General features: G+C 52.4%; 1 protein-coding gene across 1 annotated transcript in view; it reads right to left on the bottom strand.

Moving 5' to 3' along the window:
- Positions 1–14,633, bottom strand: part of LOC102417459 (acyl-coenzyme A synthetase ACSM4, mitochondrial-like) — a 53,035-nt gene that overhangs the window by 11,129 nt on the left and 27,273 nt on the right. Inside the window, 5 exon segments of the mRNA XM_023744379.1 lie at positions 616–695; positions 3,369–3,525; positions 4,204–4,347; positions 8,981–9,188; positions 12,876–13,086. Of these exon segments, the coding sequence (XP_023600147.1) occupies positions 616–695; positions 3,369–3,525; positions 4,204–4,347; positions 8,981–9,188; positions 12,876–13,086 (800 nt within the window).

Raw genomic sequence — 14,633 nt, 5'->3', positions numbered from 1 at the left:
GGGCGTCCAGGTGATTTGGGCAAATTGAGTAGAATCTTCGAATCATAAGACTTCACAGGCTTCTCGTGCAGGCGGCATGGATGTAGTGACGGCTGTTTCTTGGGGGTGGGAGGTGTGGGAGGTCTGGAACTGTAGGACTGGGTGTCCCTGGGAAATGTTCAATGGCCCCTAGAGGCTAACCCTGTTATTCTTAAACTGGGGGGCATTTTGTCCCTCCCCCTTCCCCGAGATTTTACCAGGGGTGGGAAACGTCCGGCCCGCGGGCCGTGGAGGCTCTAGAAATCACTTGGTCTTGGCCCCGCCGAGGCGTTACGGGTGCGTTATTAAATGGACTACACACAGCAGCTTGTCTTTAAGCTGATAATTTTGCGTGGCCTGTGAACGATGCTATAAACACCCACATGGCCCCTGGCAGAGACCAACCCCCCCTCCCCCCGAGTTAGTCACTGTTTGGAGACCCCTATCATGGCCACGCTGGCGGAGAGGGAGTCTACTGGCACCCAGTCGGCGGAGGCCAGGGATGCTGCTCAGCCTCCACACGCACAGGACGCCTGCGGAGAGGCGGTCTTGCTCCCATTATAGCTTTGCTTGTAGCTCAGATTCCTGCCCACGTACCTCTTAAGGTCTTTCTGCACGAGCATCCGGTACACAGTGGGCGCGCAGCACAAGGTGGTGATGGGGTAAGTGGTGAGCGTCTGGACAAGAGACACAGGTGTCAGACACGGCTAACTAAAGGCCTCGCCCAGAGCCGACGTCTACAGCCCCAAATTCTCTGTGTCCGTCTCACAGGAATAACAAAGCAAATGTTTATTAGTTCTCACTAGTGACTGTACGTCTGTCGGGAATTTTCAATTATTGGAAGGAATATGTATATGTTACAGTAATAGACATGCACAATCAAATTCAACAAAAAGTGAGCTGTTGAATTTGAGAACCACCCCAAACTGGTTTATTCTACTTTGGGGCCGCAAATGACCTCTTGCGGGGGAACTTTGAAGTGCTGACCCCTGGACAGCACCGACCCGGATCTGTAAGCGAACCTTCCAGCACTGCTTCTAGGAAGGACTGCAGCCCTGTTGAGTGGGTGGGTGAAATGCATGAGCAAGGCGTCTTTCAGGCCTTTGATTAGCTGTTTCAGACTTGCAGGGCTCATTATGCCTCGAGCTCCTTAAATCAAAGGCATCTCAAATCTGCAGAAATACGAATGTTTTGAGGTCCTCTTTCTAGACAGGGCCCACTCTGTCCCAGGATCGACAGTCTGTCCGCATTGGACGTAAGCGTCTGAGAGCACGCCCTCCAGATGGGTGTCTAGGCCACTGGGTGTCATGGACCGAGTATGACTCTCAGTGTAAGCAAGCATTTCTACTGTGTTGCTTGCTTCCTGGATTCCAGCTGTTCTCAGGAAGTGGAGTGTCTCTGACTAAGAATAGTGTAAATCCATAAACACTTTCATAGCACTTAAAATGCACACATTGTATTTGTAAAATAAGAATGTTCTTCTTCTTTTTTTTTTTTTAGAGAGAGAGAGTGGAAGGGAGGGTGAGAGACAGAGAAACATCAATATGAGAGAGACACATGGATTGGTTGCCTCCTGCACGCACCCTGACTGGGGCTAGGATCTAGCCTGCAACTGAGGTAGGTGCCCTTGACTAGAACTGAACCCGGGACCCTTCAGTCCAAGGGCTGATGCTCTAACCACTGAGTAAACAGGCTAGGGCAAGAATGTCCTTATTTTATTTTATTTTTTAATTTTTTGTATATATTTTATTGATTTTTTTACAGAGAGGAAGAGAGAGGGATAGAGAGTTAGAAACATCGATGAGAGAGAAACATCTATCAGCTGTCTCCTGCACACCCCCTACTGGGGATGTGCCTGAAACCAAGGTACATGCTCTTGACCGGAATCGAACCTGGGACCTTTCAGTCCGCAGGCCGACGCTCTATCCACTGAGCCAAACCAGTTAGGGCAAGAATGTCCTTATTTTAATATTTTATGTAATATTATATTAAATACGATTAATTGTATAACGTATTAATATATCAATTAATAATATTAACAATTAATACATTGTTAATAGATCTTACATAATATTATATTTAGCATAATATATTAAAGGTGCCTTTAAACAAAAAATTTTTAAGTATAAAATATTTAAGATCTTATAAAAATATATTTATTTTAGCCCTGGCAAGTGTGGCTCAGTTGGTTGGAGCGTCGTCCCATGTCCCAAAGGTTCATGGGTTTGATTCCGGGTCAGCGCACATGTATCTCAGTGCTTTTTTAATCTATGAATTTCTTTTAAAGCTTTAGTTTTCAGGTTTGATCCCCAGTAGGGGTGTGTTTGGGAGGCAGCCAATCAATGTTTCTCACATCAATGTTTCTCTCTCTCCTCCCTTCTTCTCTCTCTAAAATCAATAAGAACATATTAGGTGAGGATTATACACACACACATTTTACAAATGCAGGTTTGAAACTGCAGAGTTAACTTGTCTACCGCGCAGGACACTTAGTCCACCTGCTGTGAGATTCCAGTTCTACGTTCCGACATTCCTGTTAAGACGGCCAGCCATCTCGTCAGGCCACCTAGCGAAACAGCAGGGTGAGGAGCCCTCCTGCCCACACAGGTGTGGTGTTCATTTAATGATATGTATTTCGTTAAACCTAACTGGTGTTTCATGGTGGAAAATAATTGGCCTGAGTCCCATTTTTCTAAAGGTTAAAGGCGGGGCCTCTGCTCTGCAACCTGGCTGCGCGGAGGGGCTGCTGGCTGCAGGCCACGGGGTCCTGAGTTAGCAGGGTCTCTCCTGGGGAGCAACAGGGGCTGCTCTGGCAGAAGGCAACCCCACCCCAGCCTCCCCCACACAGGGCTCTGGATTTGTCAGTCATGGCCTTCGTTTCACTAATCAGAAGCCACAGATTTGTTTAGACCTGCGACTTTTAATTTGTTATCTAGAGTCAGATTCTTCAGCAGCCACGGATGTAGCCACAATAGCAAATCCTGAACAATTTGAAGCACAAGAGTGGGTTTTACGCCTAAGAGTGTGGTGGGTGTTCCCTCTCCACTCTGGTGAAATACATTCAAAAGCCCCCAAGAGTCTGTCTTACAAAGGAGTGACTGCCCGGCCAGTGTGGCACAGTGGGTTGGAGCACCAAGAGTGGCAAGTTCGATTTCCAGTCAGGACACTTACCCAAGTCGCAGGTTTAATTTTGATCTCTGGTCAGGGCATGTGCGGGAGGCAACTGATCCATGTTTCTCTCCCCCCCCTCCCCTCTCTTCTGGGGATTCATTTCTCTCTCTCTCTCTCTCTCTCTCTCTCTCTCTTTGAGGGAAGACAAAGGAGAGCTGTAGCTAGAAGTTACGACTTACCTCTAGGAAGGTATCAGTGTCAAACTGGGCCATCTGATGCACAAAGACACAGGCTCCCTGCAGCCAGGGAGAGAACACGCTGCCAATGGCGGCCTTGATCCAGCCAGTGTCGGACATGTTCCATATGGTGTCCGAGGACTCCAGGTCCAGCCAGTACCTAAACGACACCGGGAAGCAAAAGGCCGAACAGAACAGCCAGGGAAGCAGACAGACGGGTGCCTTTGAGGACTGGCAGGAACCTCAATGACTACAAAGAAGGCTCAAAAGAAGCCCCAAGGAAGATGTGCTTCTACCCCCCACGTTTGTTAGAAGGCTGCTCCGAATCCTAGGTGGTCTGAGAGTGGAGTGGGAGGCAGGGCTTGGCATCATTTTCTAAGTTTGTCCATTGATGCAACAAATATTTACTGAGCAAACACTATGCCAGGCACTCTGCTACGAGCAGTGAGCAAGACTGGCCAGATCTCTGCTCTTGTTTTAGGGGCAAGACGGTGAATAAGCACAAGATGAGTTAGTGTGCAAACAGAGATGTGCTGTGAGGAAAGTGAACGGGGTGGGGGACCGTGTGGGGACACCTAGGAAGGCCTTTCTGGGCGCGTCAATGTACCTGGCGGAGAGGAGGAGCCAGACGGAGTCTCCCGTGGGGACTGAGCCGGGCGGGTTCCTGAGCTCCGGCCTGACGAGCGGCCGCTCACGGAGCTCAGGTTGGCAGGGGCCCCGCGAGCTGTTTTGTACATGTTACATGGAGGTATCCACGCAAGCAGGGGTGTCAGCGAGGCCGTTAGAGACGCGAGTCAACAGCCCAGGGCCGGCTGGCAGAGACAGCGGTTCCTCCTACCTTCCACAGAGCGTGTACCCGATGCCCAGGCTGCTGTGGGAGTGCTGGGCCATCTTGGGCGAGCCCGAGGTCCCGCTGGTGAAGTAGATGGCCGCCGGCTCCCGGCTGCCCGTCTCCACACGGCTGTGCTCTGCGGAAGCGCATCTGTAAGGCATGGACCAGATGTGGCTGACGACGGCAACCCGGCTCAGCTCTGGCGTCCTTTTGCTCCTACTTATGCCCTCTTGGTCCCGAAAACAGTTAATAGGGCAGAACCCTATCCAAAGCCTCCCGAGAGGGGCTGTGCAGACCAGTGCTGAGGGTAACAGCTACCTCTCTCTAAGCTCCACCGCCCCATAGGCCAAAGGCATGGCCAAGGTCACTTTCAATTTAAAAAAAAAAAAGAGTGAGATGCCAGCTGGCCTGGCTCAGTGGCTGAGTGTCGACCTATGAACCAGGAGGTCACGGTTCAATTCCCAGTCAGGGCACAGGCCCAGGTTGCAGGCTCTATCCCCAGTAGGGGGCGTGCAGGAGGCAGTTGATCCATGATTCTCTCTCATCATTGATGTTTCTATCTCTCTTTCTCTCTCCCTTCCTCTCTGAAATCAATAAAAATATTTTTTAAAAGAGATGTGTACTTTATTTAAACATTTTTTTCTCAGTGTGTTTTTAATCTATGAATTTTTTTACGTTTTGAATCTTTATAAATTGTTATTAGCATTTCAGGAGTTTTTATGATTTAAAGGAAGATCTTTGGTATTAGAATACAAGTTTTTAATAGTTTTTATTTAATATCTTCAATAGCGCTGACAGACACAGTTAATTGCTTACCAGAGAGATCCCATCCTCCTTGCATTGGTGAAACTGATTGTGTCAGGGCTGTGGCAGCCATGTGCTTCCGTGGGGCCCGGGGGTCGGGAGGGGCGGGGCTGAGTCTGGTTAGCCTAAGCAGAACATGGTGTAGGGACGGGCACAAGACGCAGTCCGGGCCAGAGAGACTCAGGCTTTAGGGGGACCGTTTCCTTGTTCTAGAAAGAGCCAGGAGGAAGGGCTGCTGCCCCCACCCCCACCCCGTCTTGTTCTCTGGCCTTTGGGTCTGGGACTACCCAGCCATGCTGGGGTCCCCCGGGGTTGGCAGACACCCAGGGGGCCTGGTGGGAAGACGAGTGAACTGGACCCTTGTCAATCATCAAACCACTCAGCCTGCTCTCACCACAGCCCCACCGCGTGAGAAGGCGGCGTTGTTCGCGCGCTTTGCTTGCTCTCCCATTGCTAAGCCAAGTGTCCTCTAACTGAGCCGCTGTCCGGTGGCTGCTCTGCAGCCCCGCGCAGGCCTCCGCCTGGTCCTCCCCGCAGGCGGGGCTGGCGCCAGGCCCAGGCCTCGCTCACGGCTTCACGTTCACCTTCACTGGGGGGAGCAGGCATCACTGAGAACGTTCAGAGGTGCCCCTGAGAGAGAGGCCGCGGGGCAGAGCCTGGCCCGCCGCCCAGCCCCGCGGGTGCCCACTGCCTGTGGAGCCTGCGAGGACGCCAGCCCAGCGTCCTGAGCAGAGGGGGTCGCTCTTTGATACTGAGTTTTGTTCCTCAGTAGATAACCGATAAAATGCTTCCAAGCCCGTGAGACTCTTGAATCGTAGTTTCAATTTCCTGGGCTGAAGGGAACAGGGCTGAGGACACCATTTTAATTCATCTTGACGAGCGAATAAGACGGCCATTGAGACCGCAAACAGTGAGGACTGACCATATGGCCACCCGCTATACTGTCCGACGTGGTTTCATAAAACATGAAAGTGGTTTTCTTGCTAACTTGCCTCTTCCCCCAAAAAGTAAGAAACAGAACGGAACACAACCTCATCCACGGCGTCGGCTCCTTTCAGTCTCTGGAAAGATCGGGCTCAGAGGGTGCAGCGGCGCACGGCGTCCGGTCCTGTGAACACAACACCTCCCGTTCCGGATGCTTCTCAAGCCGCTTAAAGACGCTTGGAGAGAAGGCTTTTCATTCTTTTTCACTAAAAGAAGTGCGATTACAGTCTGTGAGTGACCGGCGATTTCCCAGCAGGACTCCAAGGTGTGCCTCCCTTTCTCGGAGGCTTGAGTCATAGCCTTCCGGATCCTTCAGAACCGATTAAATGCTGACGATGTCGAGTTGCACCTTTATCTCCTCGGGTCTGACTCACATCTCCACTTGCTGGGTATCCGGATGGTCACAGGCCATCTCAGCCTGCCCCACTCTACACTCTCTCTCCCGACGGGAGCCACCCCGAAGTCACCCCCATTAACCAGCAGGTCAGCTGGGCGCCTGCCTTCATCCTCCAGGTCCAACCAACCTCCAGGTCCTGCTGGGCTTTTGAGCCTCCTCCCTCCGTCCCACTCACCAGTCAGACGCTCCTCGTCCGCCCCGACTGAGGCTCCAGGACGGTCTCTCTGACTCCAATTTGGTCCGCAATTCCTCCTTCCAGGCGGCTGCCGGAGAACGCCATCTAGACCAGGCTGACCTGACACGTCCCTTCCAAAAACTCGTCAGCTGCCTCCCTTGTTTGTAGGGTGAAGGTCAAGACTGAGCAGGTGAGGTCCTAGGAGGACCAGCCCCTGCCTCGCGGGGGGTCACGCTTCGTGCCCCAGCCACCCATGCTCTGCACACCCGAGGGCATTTTCAGCGTCCACCCTGCTGTGCGGTTCCTCTGCCGGGAGCTGTTCCAGTCCCCAAGACAGAATCCAGGGGTCCGGACCCGCAGCCAAGGGCCCTTGCTCCCAGGAGGGGAAAGGAGAAACTCGGTCTGGCCCATAATTTGACCTTTTCCACATCCTGTTGTAAATATCCTGGCAGGTGTTCACGACTTCTGTCCCTGGGAGGCAGAAGGAGGGGAGCTCCTTCACAGGAGATTGACCCTAATGACTCGAAATTAGCCGGCTCTTGCTGGGTGTGGATTTCTGAACCACTGGCCTGTGTCGGTAAGGCCGGCTCTCCGTTCTGTGGCTCTCAGAGAAACAGTCTGTGGCCCTTTTGGAGCGTGACACGCCAAAGTCGTTCATTCAAGTGGGTATTCCCTTTGTCCTGCAAACACTCCCAGTGTGAAGTTTCCCACGCTAACTTTGCTTGAGTTCAAAGACATTTTTCTTCTGTCAGCTTTGCGGCCCATTTAAGGTTCCCGGGGCCTAGCCGCACGCTGCAGGCTGTTGAAGACGGGGTCCCTGGCGCAGGGGTGCGGGGTGCCAGGGTCTGCGTGCAGCTGGGGCTGCCTTGGAGGAAAACAGGAGAACTCCGAGCTGCATGTAGTCTGTGACTAGTCCTTTCACATGTTTCTTTTTTACACCCGTGTGATGCACAGAAGCACATGGTCCTGATTTGTAAACAGGTGCACACACGTGTGTCGGGGAGCGTGTTACAGACACGTTCCCAAGGGGGTGTGCAGCAGGCCTCTGAAGCTGCGGCCAGGGCCTGCGCGCGAGGACCTCGATGTGAAGACGGCAGGAGGTGACGGTAACCACTGGCCCGCGCCCGGCTCCTGCCCTGCACGCGCTTCGCCACCCGCCGCTTCCACACCCCGAGGGAGGCCCCGCCCCCTGCTTTCCGGAGAGACACAGGCTCAGCGATGTCACCTGATGAGCCACAGCGACAGCTTATACTAGTAAAACACACAACAGCATCCCTGGCCTGCCCTGGGGAGAGGGTTGGGGATGGCCAATCGGACTTGGTTTATATTCACTAGTCGGATAAAACTTCATTCCCACAAAGGAAACTGCTGTTACTCTACGGGGTTTCATGCCTTTTCCTATAAATTTCTACAGAATGATTTTTTTCAACATGAGCCATCTAACAGCTGTTTGAAGGATCAGACCACCCATTAGCATTTCGCGCCCCTTTTTGCAGTTTAGGAACCACTTTCTCACACGAGCGATGGCCTCAGCCCCCTGAGACACTGTGCAGGGCATCACCCCATTTCACATGTGAAGGAGTGAAGGGAGTGACCGGTTCTGGTCATTCCTTCGGTGAACACTGTTCAAGCGCCAGCTTAAGTGGGGAACAGGGGCAGAGTGACCAAAAACAGCCTCTGCCCTCGTGGGCTCAGTTGGGGGCAGGAGTCGGCGAGCCGTGTCTGCAGAGGCCAGACGTAACGTCTCAGGCTTTGTGCGCCTTAAGGTCCCTGTTGCATCTGCTCAACTTGGCTCTGGTAAGACGTGAACAATGTGTAGACAATGCGTGTGGCTGTGTTCCAATAAAACTTTATTTACAAGAGCAGGTGTCCTGCCAGAATTGGCCCATGGTCCCTAATTTGCCCATCTCTGCGGTACAGGAGAAAACCAGTAAACGGGGAAAGTGATGGGGCACGATATTCAGGGAGCGTCGAGGGCCGTGAAGAGAACAGCACCCACGTTCGGGAGTGGCGTGGACTCCTGCCTGGATGGGCGCCAGGGACGGCTCATGGAGGGGAAGACATTCGAGCTGAAATCTGACAGGAAGGACTGGGAAGAGCATCCAGGCAGGAGAGACAGCCGGGCAAAGGCCCTGAGGTAGGGCGTGGTTGAGGAATAAAAGGGAGGCCAGAGGCCTCAGGCAGGGAGAGTATGGGCAGTGTGGGCCTCGAGGGAGGCAAGGGTCACCGTGCAGGGCACTCACCACAGGCCGAGGGGGGGCGCAGGGAAAGGACACAGAGCTGCACCCCTCCCTTTCGTCCTTAGGACCTTCCAGCGGGCTATTCTCTTCTGGGAAGGATCCCAGATCAACGCACAGTATTGCTGAGTCCTCGGAGCAAGGAGACTCCGAGAGCGGGGGGCGGGGGGGGGGGGAGGTACTCACTGAAATAACTCCTGGAAGCTGAGCCACCCCGGCCGGCTGCGCGGAGACACCAGGAGCTTGGTCTTCAAGTCAGGACATTCGGACACGATGGACTCCACTGCTGGGGCCACCTCCTCACTGGCCACCAGGCCCCTGGCCTTGGAGGCCCGCAGCCGGTAGAGGATGTCCTTGGCGGTCAGCTGCGTGGTGCCCGGCATGAAGACAAGCCCTGGGAAGGAGAGGCCCCCGCTGAGCGGGACTGTGGTCCCCTGGGTGAGACTGTGGCCGCCTGCCCTCCCCAGGGTCCCCGCAGGACCCTGGCCCTGGGGGGTGGGGGGTCCTAGAGCCCTGCTCAGAGGCTGGCAGGCCCTGGGCCTGGGGAGCTGTCCTTCGCCTTCCTGCCTTTGTGACCTGGAGCATGTTGCTGGGTCTCTCGGTGCCTTCCTTTCCTGATCGGTGAAATGGGGGAAGTAATGGTGTCTGGCATAAGGAGGCATCACAACAGCGGGCCATTGCTGTGTGCCATTTTCATCACGATCATGTCACACGTACATCGCGCTGGGGCTTCTAACACACTCTCACGGGCACTTCGAACCAGCGGTCCCCAAAGTGAGTTTTGCAAGATAATCCACAGGGAATGAGAAAAGAATTTAAAATTTAAAAAAAATTATTGAAATGTTAGAATTCTTTTTACCTCACTTTTGTACATATTTTAGAACATGCACGTTATATTACAGTATACATAGCTGTATCCAGATGGGGGGTGTGTGCTGCCGGAAGCCACTGCCTACAGCACTGTCAGGAGGGTGCACAAGGGCGCGGGAGGCCCATGCGCCTTGAGCGCTAGCAGGGCTGACGCTAGGCGCCGATGGTTCTGCTGAGATCGCGGTGGCTCGAAGCAATCTCCTGACCTGATAGCCTCCCAGTAAATGTCTACTGGACCTTACTGACCTTACTGACCTGTGAGACGCTCTGTCTGCTACGTGCCTGCCGTGCTTTACTGACGGCAAGATGTGTGTCTAACACTGAACAAAAGCGGACAAGGCCAGGGCTCAGTGTGTCTGGCCTAGAGAGAGGTCTCTACCCGGCCCCAGTGCCTTCTATTTTCATATTTTTGTCTAGCATTTCCATTTGTGCATCGGCCCCTCCTGCAGATCTTGAACCCCGCCATGCAAGTCGGGGCAGTGTGTCCCAAATATTTTTATTGGTAAATTGCGTAGCCAGAAAAGCCTGGAGTCCACTGTTCCACACAGCTGCGTGGGTCGCAGTGGCTGCCAGTGGTGGCCTATGAGATGGGCTGGTGAGCGGCAGAGTCGGCCTCATGCACTGCTCAGGCTGAGCTCACCCCACGCCTCACGCCATCCTAGACTCTGGCCGGAGGCGGCCGCTCCTATGAGCGGAGAAGGGGGGAGGAGGTGAAAGGCGGTTTGTTCTGTCTGAAGTGAGTCAACGGGAAGGAAGCAGCGTGTGTGGGAAGAGCCACTCTCATTGACTGAGCACTTATTATGTGCTTGGTGTCTCACTTAAAATTAGTCCCACTGACGACAGGGCCACTGGCTGCGGGCCACACAGTCGTCAGTGGCAGCACCAGGATTCGAGGTTCGTCTCTGAGACTCCCAAGACTTGTACCCGACCCGAGACTTATTTCCTGGTGAGTCCCAGCTAAATAGGAGGAGGTAGAGTTGAATTCCTAAGAAGGAGACTTTATTTAAAGAATATATTTTAAAAGCTCTTACATCTCATCTCCTCTTGAGAAGACAGGTAAATATGTGATGAAGAGGAAGTAAGAAAACACCTTAGAGCCAGGCTGGTATGGCTCAGTGGTTGAGCGTTGACCTATGAACCAGGAGGTCCCGGGTTCCATTCCTAGGCAGGGCACATGCCCGGGTTACAGGCTTGATCCCCAGTAGGGGGCGTGCAGGAGGCAGGGGATCAATGATTCTCTCTCATCATTGATGTTTCTCTCTCTCTCTCCCTCTCCCTTCCTCTCTGATCAATAAAAAAAAATATATTTAAAAACCCCAGAAAGCATCTTAGAGCAGCGGTCTCCAACCTTTCGGACCTCACGGACCACCAGTTGGTAACCGCTGCCTTAGAGGATCTCAGATTGTTCACTCAATACAAAAACATAAGATTATTTAGTTTGCAAACCACTTGATCTGATCAGCTCAGAAACTGTTAACACTCTCAGGGGCGTTGTGACGGCGACGGGTTCCACGGGGCAGAGGGGGTGCTGCTCTGGCCGATCGCAGACCGAACACACTTTATAGCAACAGGAGAACACGTTGCCACGGGGTGTGTGCAAGCATCTCCATCTTCACGCAGAAGACGTAACAACTTTGTTAGGAAACAATCAGCTGCTTGCTTAACATTTAATGAACTGAATGTTTTTGACTATTGAGTTTGTGGGTTGACTTTTAATCTTCACAATTCACAAATTGCATAAATCATGTTAAGTAATGCTAAACACATTCTTATGACATAAATAAACCACCTTTAACACCTCCAACCCACAACTGGTTTCACATTTGCAAGTTCCTTTTTATAGTGAATGTGGAATTAATTTTATATATTGCTGTTTTGATTTAACATGAGCAGTAAGAGCATTTTTTTAAACACCAAGATGACGTCCTTATAATTTCTCTTGAATGACATCCATCCAGTTGAGGCACTGTAATTTCAATTAGCAATGAACACATCTCCACGAAACCTTAGTCTCAGGTCAGTTATAATTTATTTGATCATCTTTATGTAGCTGTTTCTAAATTTTTCTATTTTTGACCCCATTGAAACAAACATCTGTGTGTTCTCTACAGAACTATATTCCTTCTTATTGTTCATTGATTTATAACATGTAGGCCATGTTCTAGAGCAGGAATTGGCAAGCTTTTTCTGTAAAGGGCCGGGTAGTAGATATTTTAGGCTTTGTGGCCATAAGAAGCATCTCTGTCTCAATGAGAAATTCTGCTGCTGTAGAACGCAAAGGGCCACCGACAGTATGTAAATGAATGAGCATGGCTGCGTTCCATTTAACCGTAAAACTTTATTTACAAAAATAGATGGCCAGCCCTAGCTGGTGTGACTCAGTGGATAGAGTGTCGGCCCTCAGAATGAAGGGTCCCCAGTTCTATTCTGGTCAAGGGCTCATCAATGATTCTCTCTCATCATTGATGTTTCTATTTCTTTCTCCCTTTCCCTTCCTCTCTGAAATCAATAAAAATATATTTAAAAACAAAAAACAAAACAAAAATAGATGGCGAGCTCATAGGCCATGGTTTTGCTGACGTCTGTCCTAGAGGAGAAAAGAGCCCTGTGGAGTCGGGGTGCAGTGGGAGGGACTCCCTGGGAGAAACGTGCCATTGAGTGCATTCGCCTTCTTGTCTGGAAAGAGGCAGAGGTTTTCCAGCTGGGTCCACGGTCATATTCCCACAAGCCCTTGCCTTCTAGAATGCCTTCGCCTCCTTTTGTATTTTCACATCAGGGAGAATTCAGATACCAGAGACCGAATTTCTGGGTCACCCGGGCAAACACTTCACAGTCCAGCCCTGCGAAGAGGCGTCGGCACGCACACTGGCTTTGGGAGAGCTTTGTGTTTGATCTCAATGGCATCGCTTTCTAGCTGTGTGGCTTTGGGCAAACTTCGTAACCTCTCTGAACCTCAGTTTCCTCTCTTGCAAAACAACAATGTCATAATTACCAAAGGTAGTTCACTATTGTTATTATTATTAAGGTAGTTTATTGTTATTACTACGGCAGTTTTATTATTATTATTACGCCATGGTTGCCCTTAGTTTCAGCTCTGGTTTTGCTGTCCTTGTAAGCATTGCTTCAGTCAGAACTAACTATTCAGAAAAACCTCACCTTCCAGTCTCGCTCTGTTCTGTCTGGTTTACAAAAGTTAAATGTGGACACTGACCTGTTCGCATACAAGCCACGTTGACCAGCCACCACTCCGGGACTCGGGGCAGAATGACCGCCACTCGGTCGCCTCTCGCAAGGCCGCAAGGCTGGGTGAGCACGTTGGCGGCCTTTCGGGACAGGATGCCCAGCTCCCCGAAGCTCCACTTCACCTCGCCCCCTTTGCCGTTCACCCACCACAGGGCGGGGCTGGCCGGTCTCTCTCCTGTCTGGCCACAGGCACATGAGAGAGAGGAGAAGGCTTAGGACCGGCCACCAAGTAGAGGGACATCCACTGTCATGTGCCCTCGCACCTGTGCTGGGGGTCAGGGAACAGCCAGCTTGTCTTTGGGGGACCCTCTCCTACTGAATACAGTCTTGGTGCTTGCCCTTCCTTGGCCACTGGCTGGCCATGTGACCCCTCAGGACGACGAGTCTCTCTGGGACCATCAGCTCTGGGTGCGGTGCGTCCTCAGGGCGTCCTGGCTTCTGTCCTCACAGGGATGAACACTCCAGCTTCCAGCCCAGTTTTCCAAGCTCCCCCCTAGCCCTGCAATACAGCTCTTCCTGCTGATGTGAAACTCTGTTCCATCTAAATAACCCCCATGGGTGCGCCAAGCAAGTGGCCTCTGCGTATACCCTTAGGGCGGCGTAGGCTTCGGGGTGACAGAGGGGCTGAGGGTCATGCTGGGCAGACGCGGCCGGTGACTGATTCTGGAGGAACCATCTCACCAAGGTTTCTCAGAGTGAGTCCTCTGTGCTGCCACCTCTGCTTCAGGCAGTGCCTCGAGTTCATCGCCCTCCCTCTCAGGAATGCTCCTTACCTCCCCGCCCGCCCTCTGGGGAGCTGACCGCAGCCCCCCTTCTCCCACAGCCCCCTCACTCTCTGTTCCCCCAGCCCCACCCTCTCTGTTCCCGCACCCCCTCACTCTCTGTTCCCCCAGCCCCACCCTCTCTGTTCCCGTACCCCCCCTCTCTATTCCCACAGCCCCCTCTCTCTCTGTTCCCGCAGCCCCCTTCTCTGTTCCTACAGCCCCCTCTCTCCTTGTTCTCGCAGCCCTGCACTCCTCCCTCCCGGGACCGCTGTGCTGTCTGTGTCACAGATGCGCTGGCCCTCCCTGCAGACCGAGCTCTGTGAGGTTGGGCTGGGTCAGGTACCTTTGGGACGGATGACCTTGGATAAGTTGCTTAACTTCTACAAGGTCAAGTTGCTTATCTGCAACCTCCAGGGGTGATGGAATTGGATGAAATAATATAGGTCAGTATTTCCCAACCTTTAGTCATCTGAGTATCACTGGTGTTTGCGGGTCTGTCTGCACCTGTGCTGTTCTTGCACAGACTCACTTTTCCTTGGACACAGTTCCTTAAAAGGGAAAGGGTGTGCTCACCAGCAGAATGGGAATAGTACCACTTGCTAAAGAGAGTTTACTGAAAAGTAAGTGTATTGAAAACAAATGTGCCTTTAAACGTTATCTAGAGACTATCAACGGCTACCTGCTCTCTCTGTACAAGAGAGTGTAGCAAGCGAGGTGCTAAAGCCTGAAGGATGGCCCCAGCCGGTGTGGCTCAGTGGATGGGGTGTCAGCCTGCCGACCTAAGGGTCCGGGTGCCATTCCAGTCAAGGGCATGTACCTGGGTGGCAGGCTCCTCCCTGGCCCGGGCCCTCGTCAGGGTGCGTGCAGGAGGCAACCCATCGATGTGTTTGCTCTCACATCCACGTTTCTCTCTGTCTTTCCCTCTCCCTTCTACTCTCCCTAAAATCAATGGGAAAATACCC

This window comes from Myotis lucifugus, unplaced genomic scaffold (assembly GCF_000147115.1).
Source record: "Myotis lucifugus unplaced genomic scaffold, Myoluc2.0 scaffold_458, whole genome shotgun sequence".
NCBI classification, from domain to species: domain Eukaryota; kingdom Metazoa; phylum Chordata; class Mammalia; order Chiroptera; family Vespertilionidae; genus Myotis; species Myotis lucifugus.
Note: the sequence above shows the minus strand (reverse complement) of the source record. Positions and strands in the feature narration are given on the sequence as shown.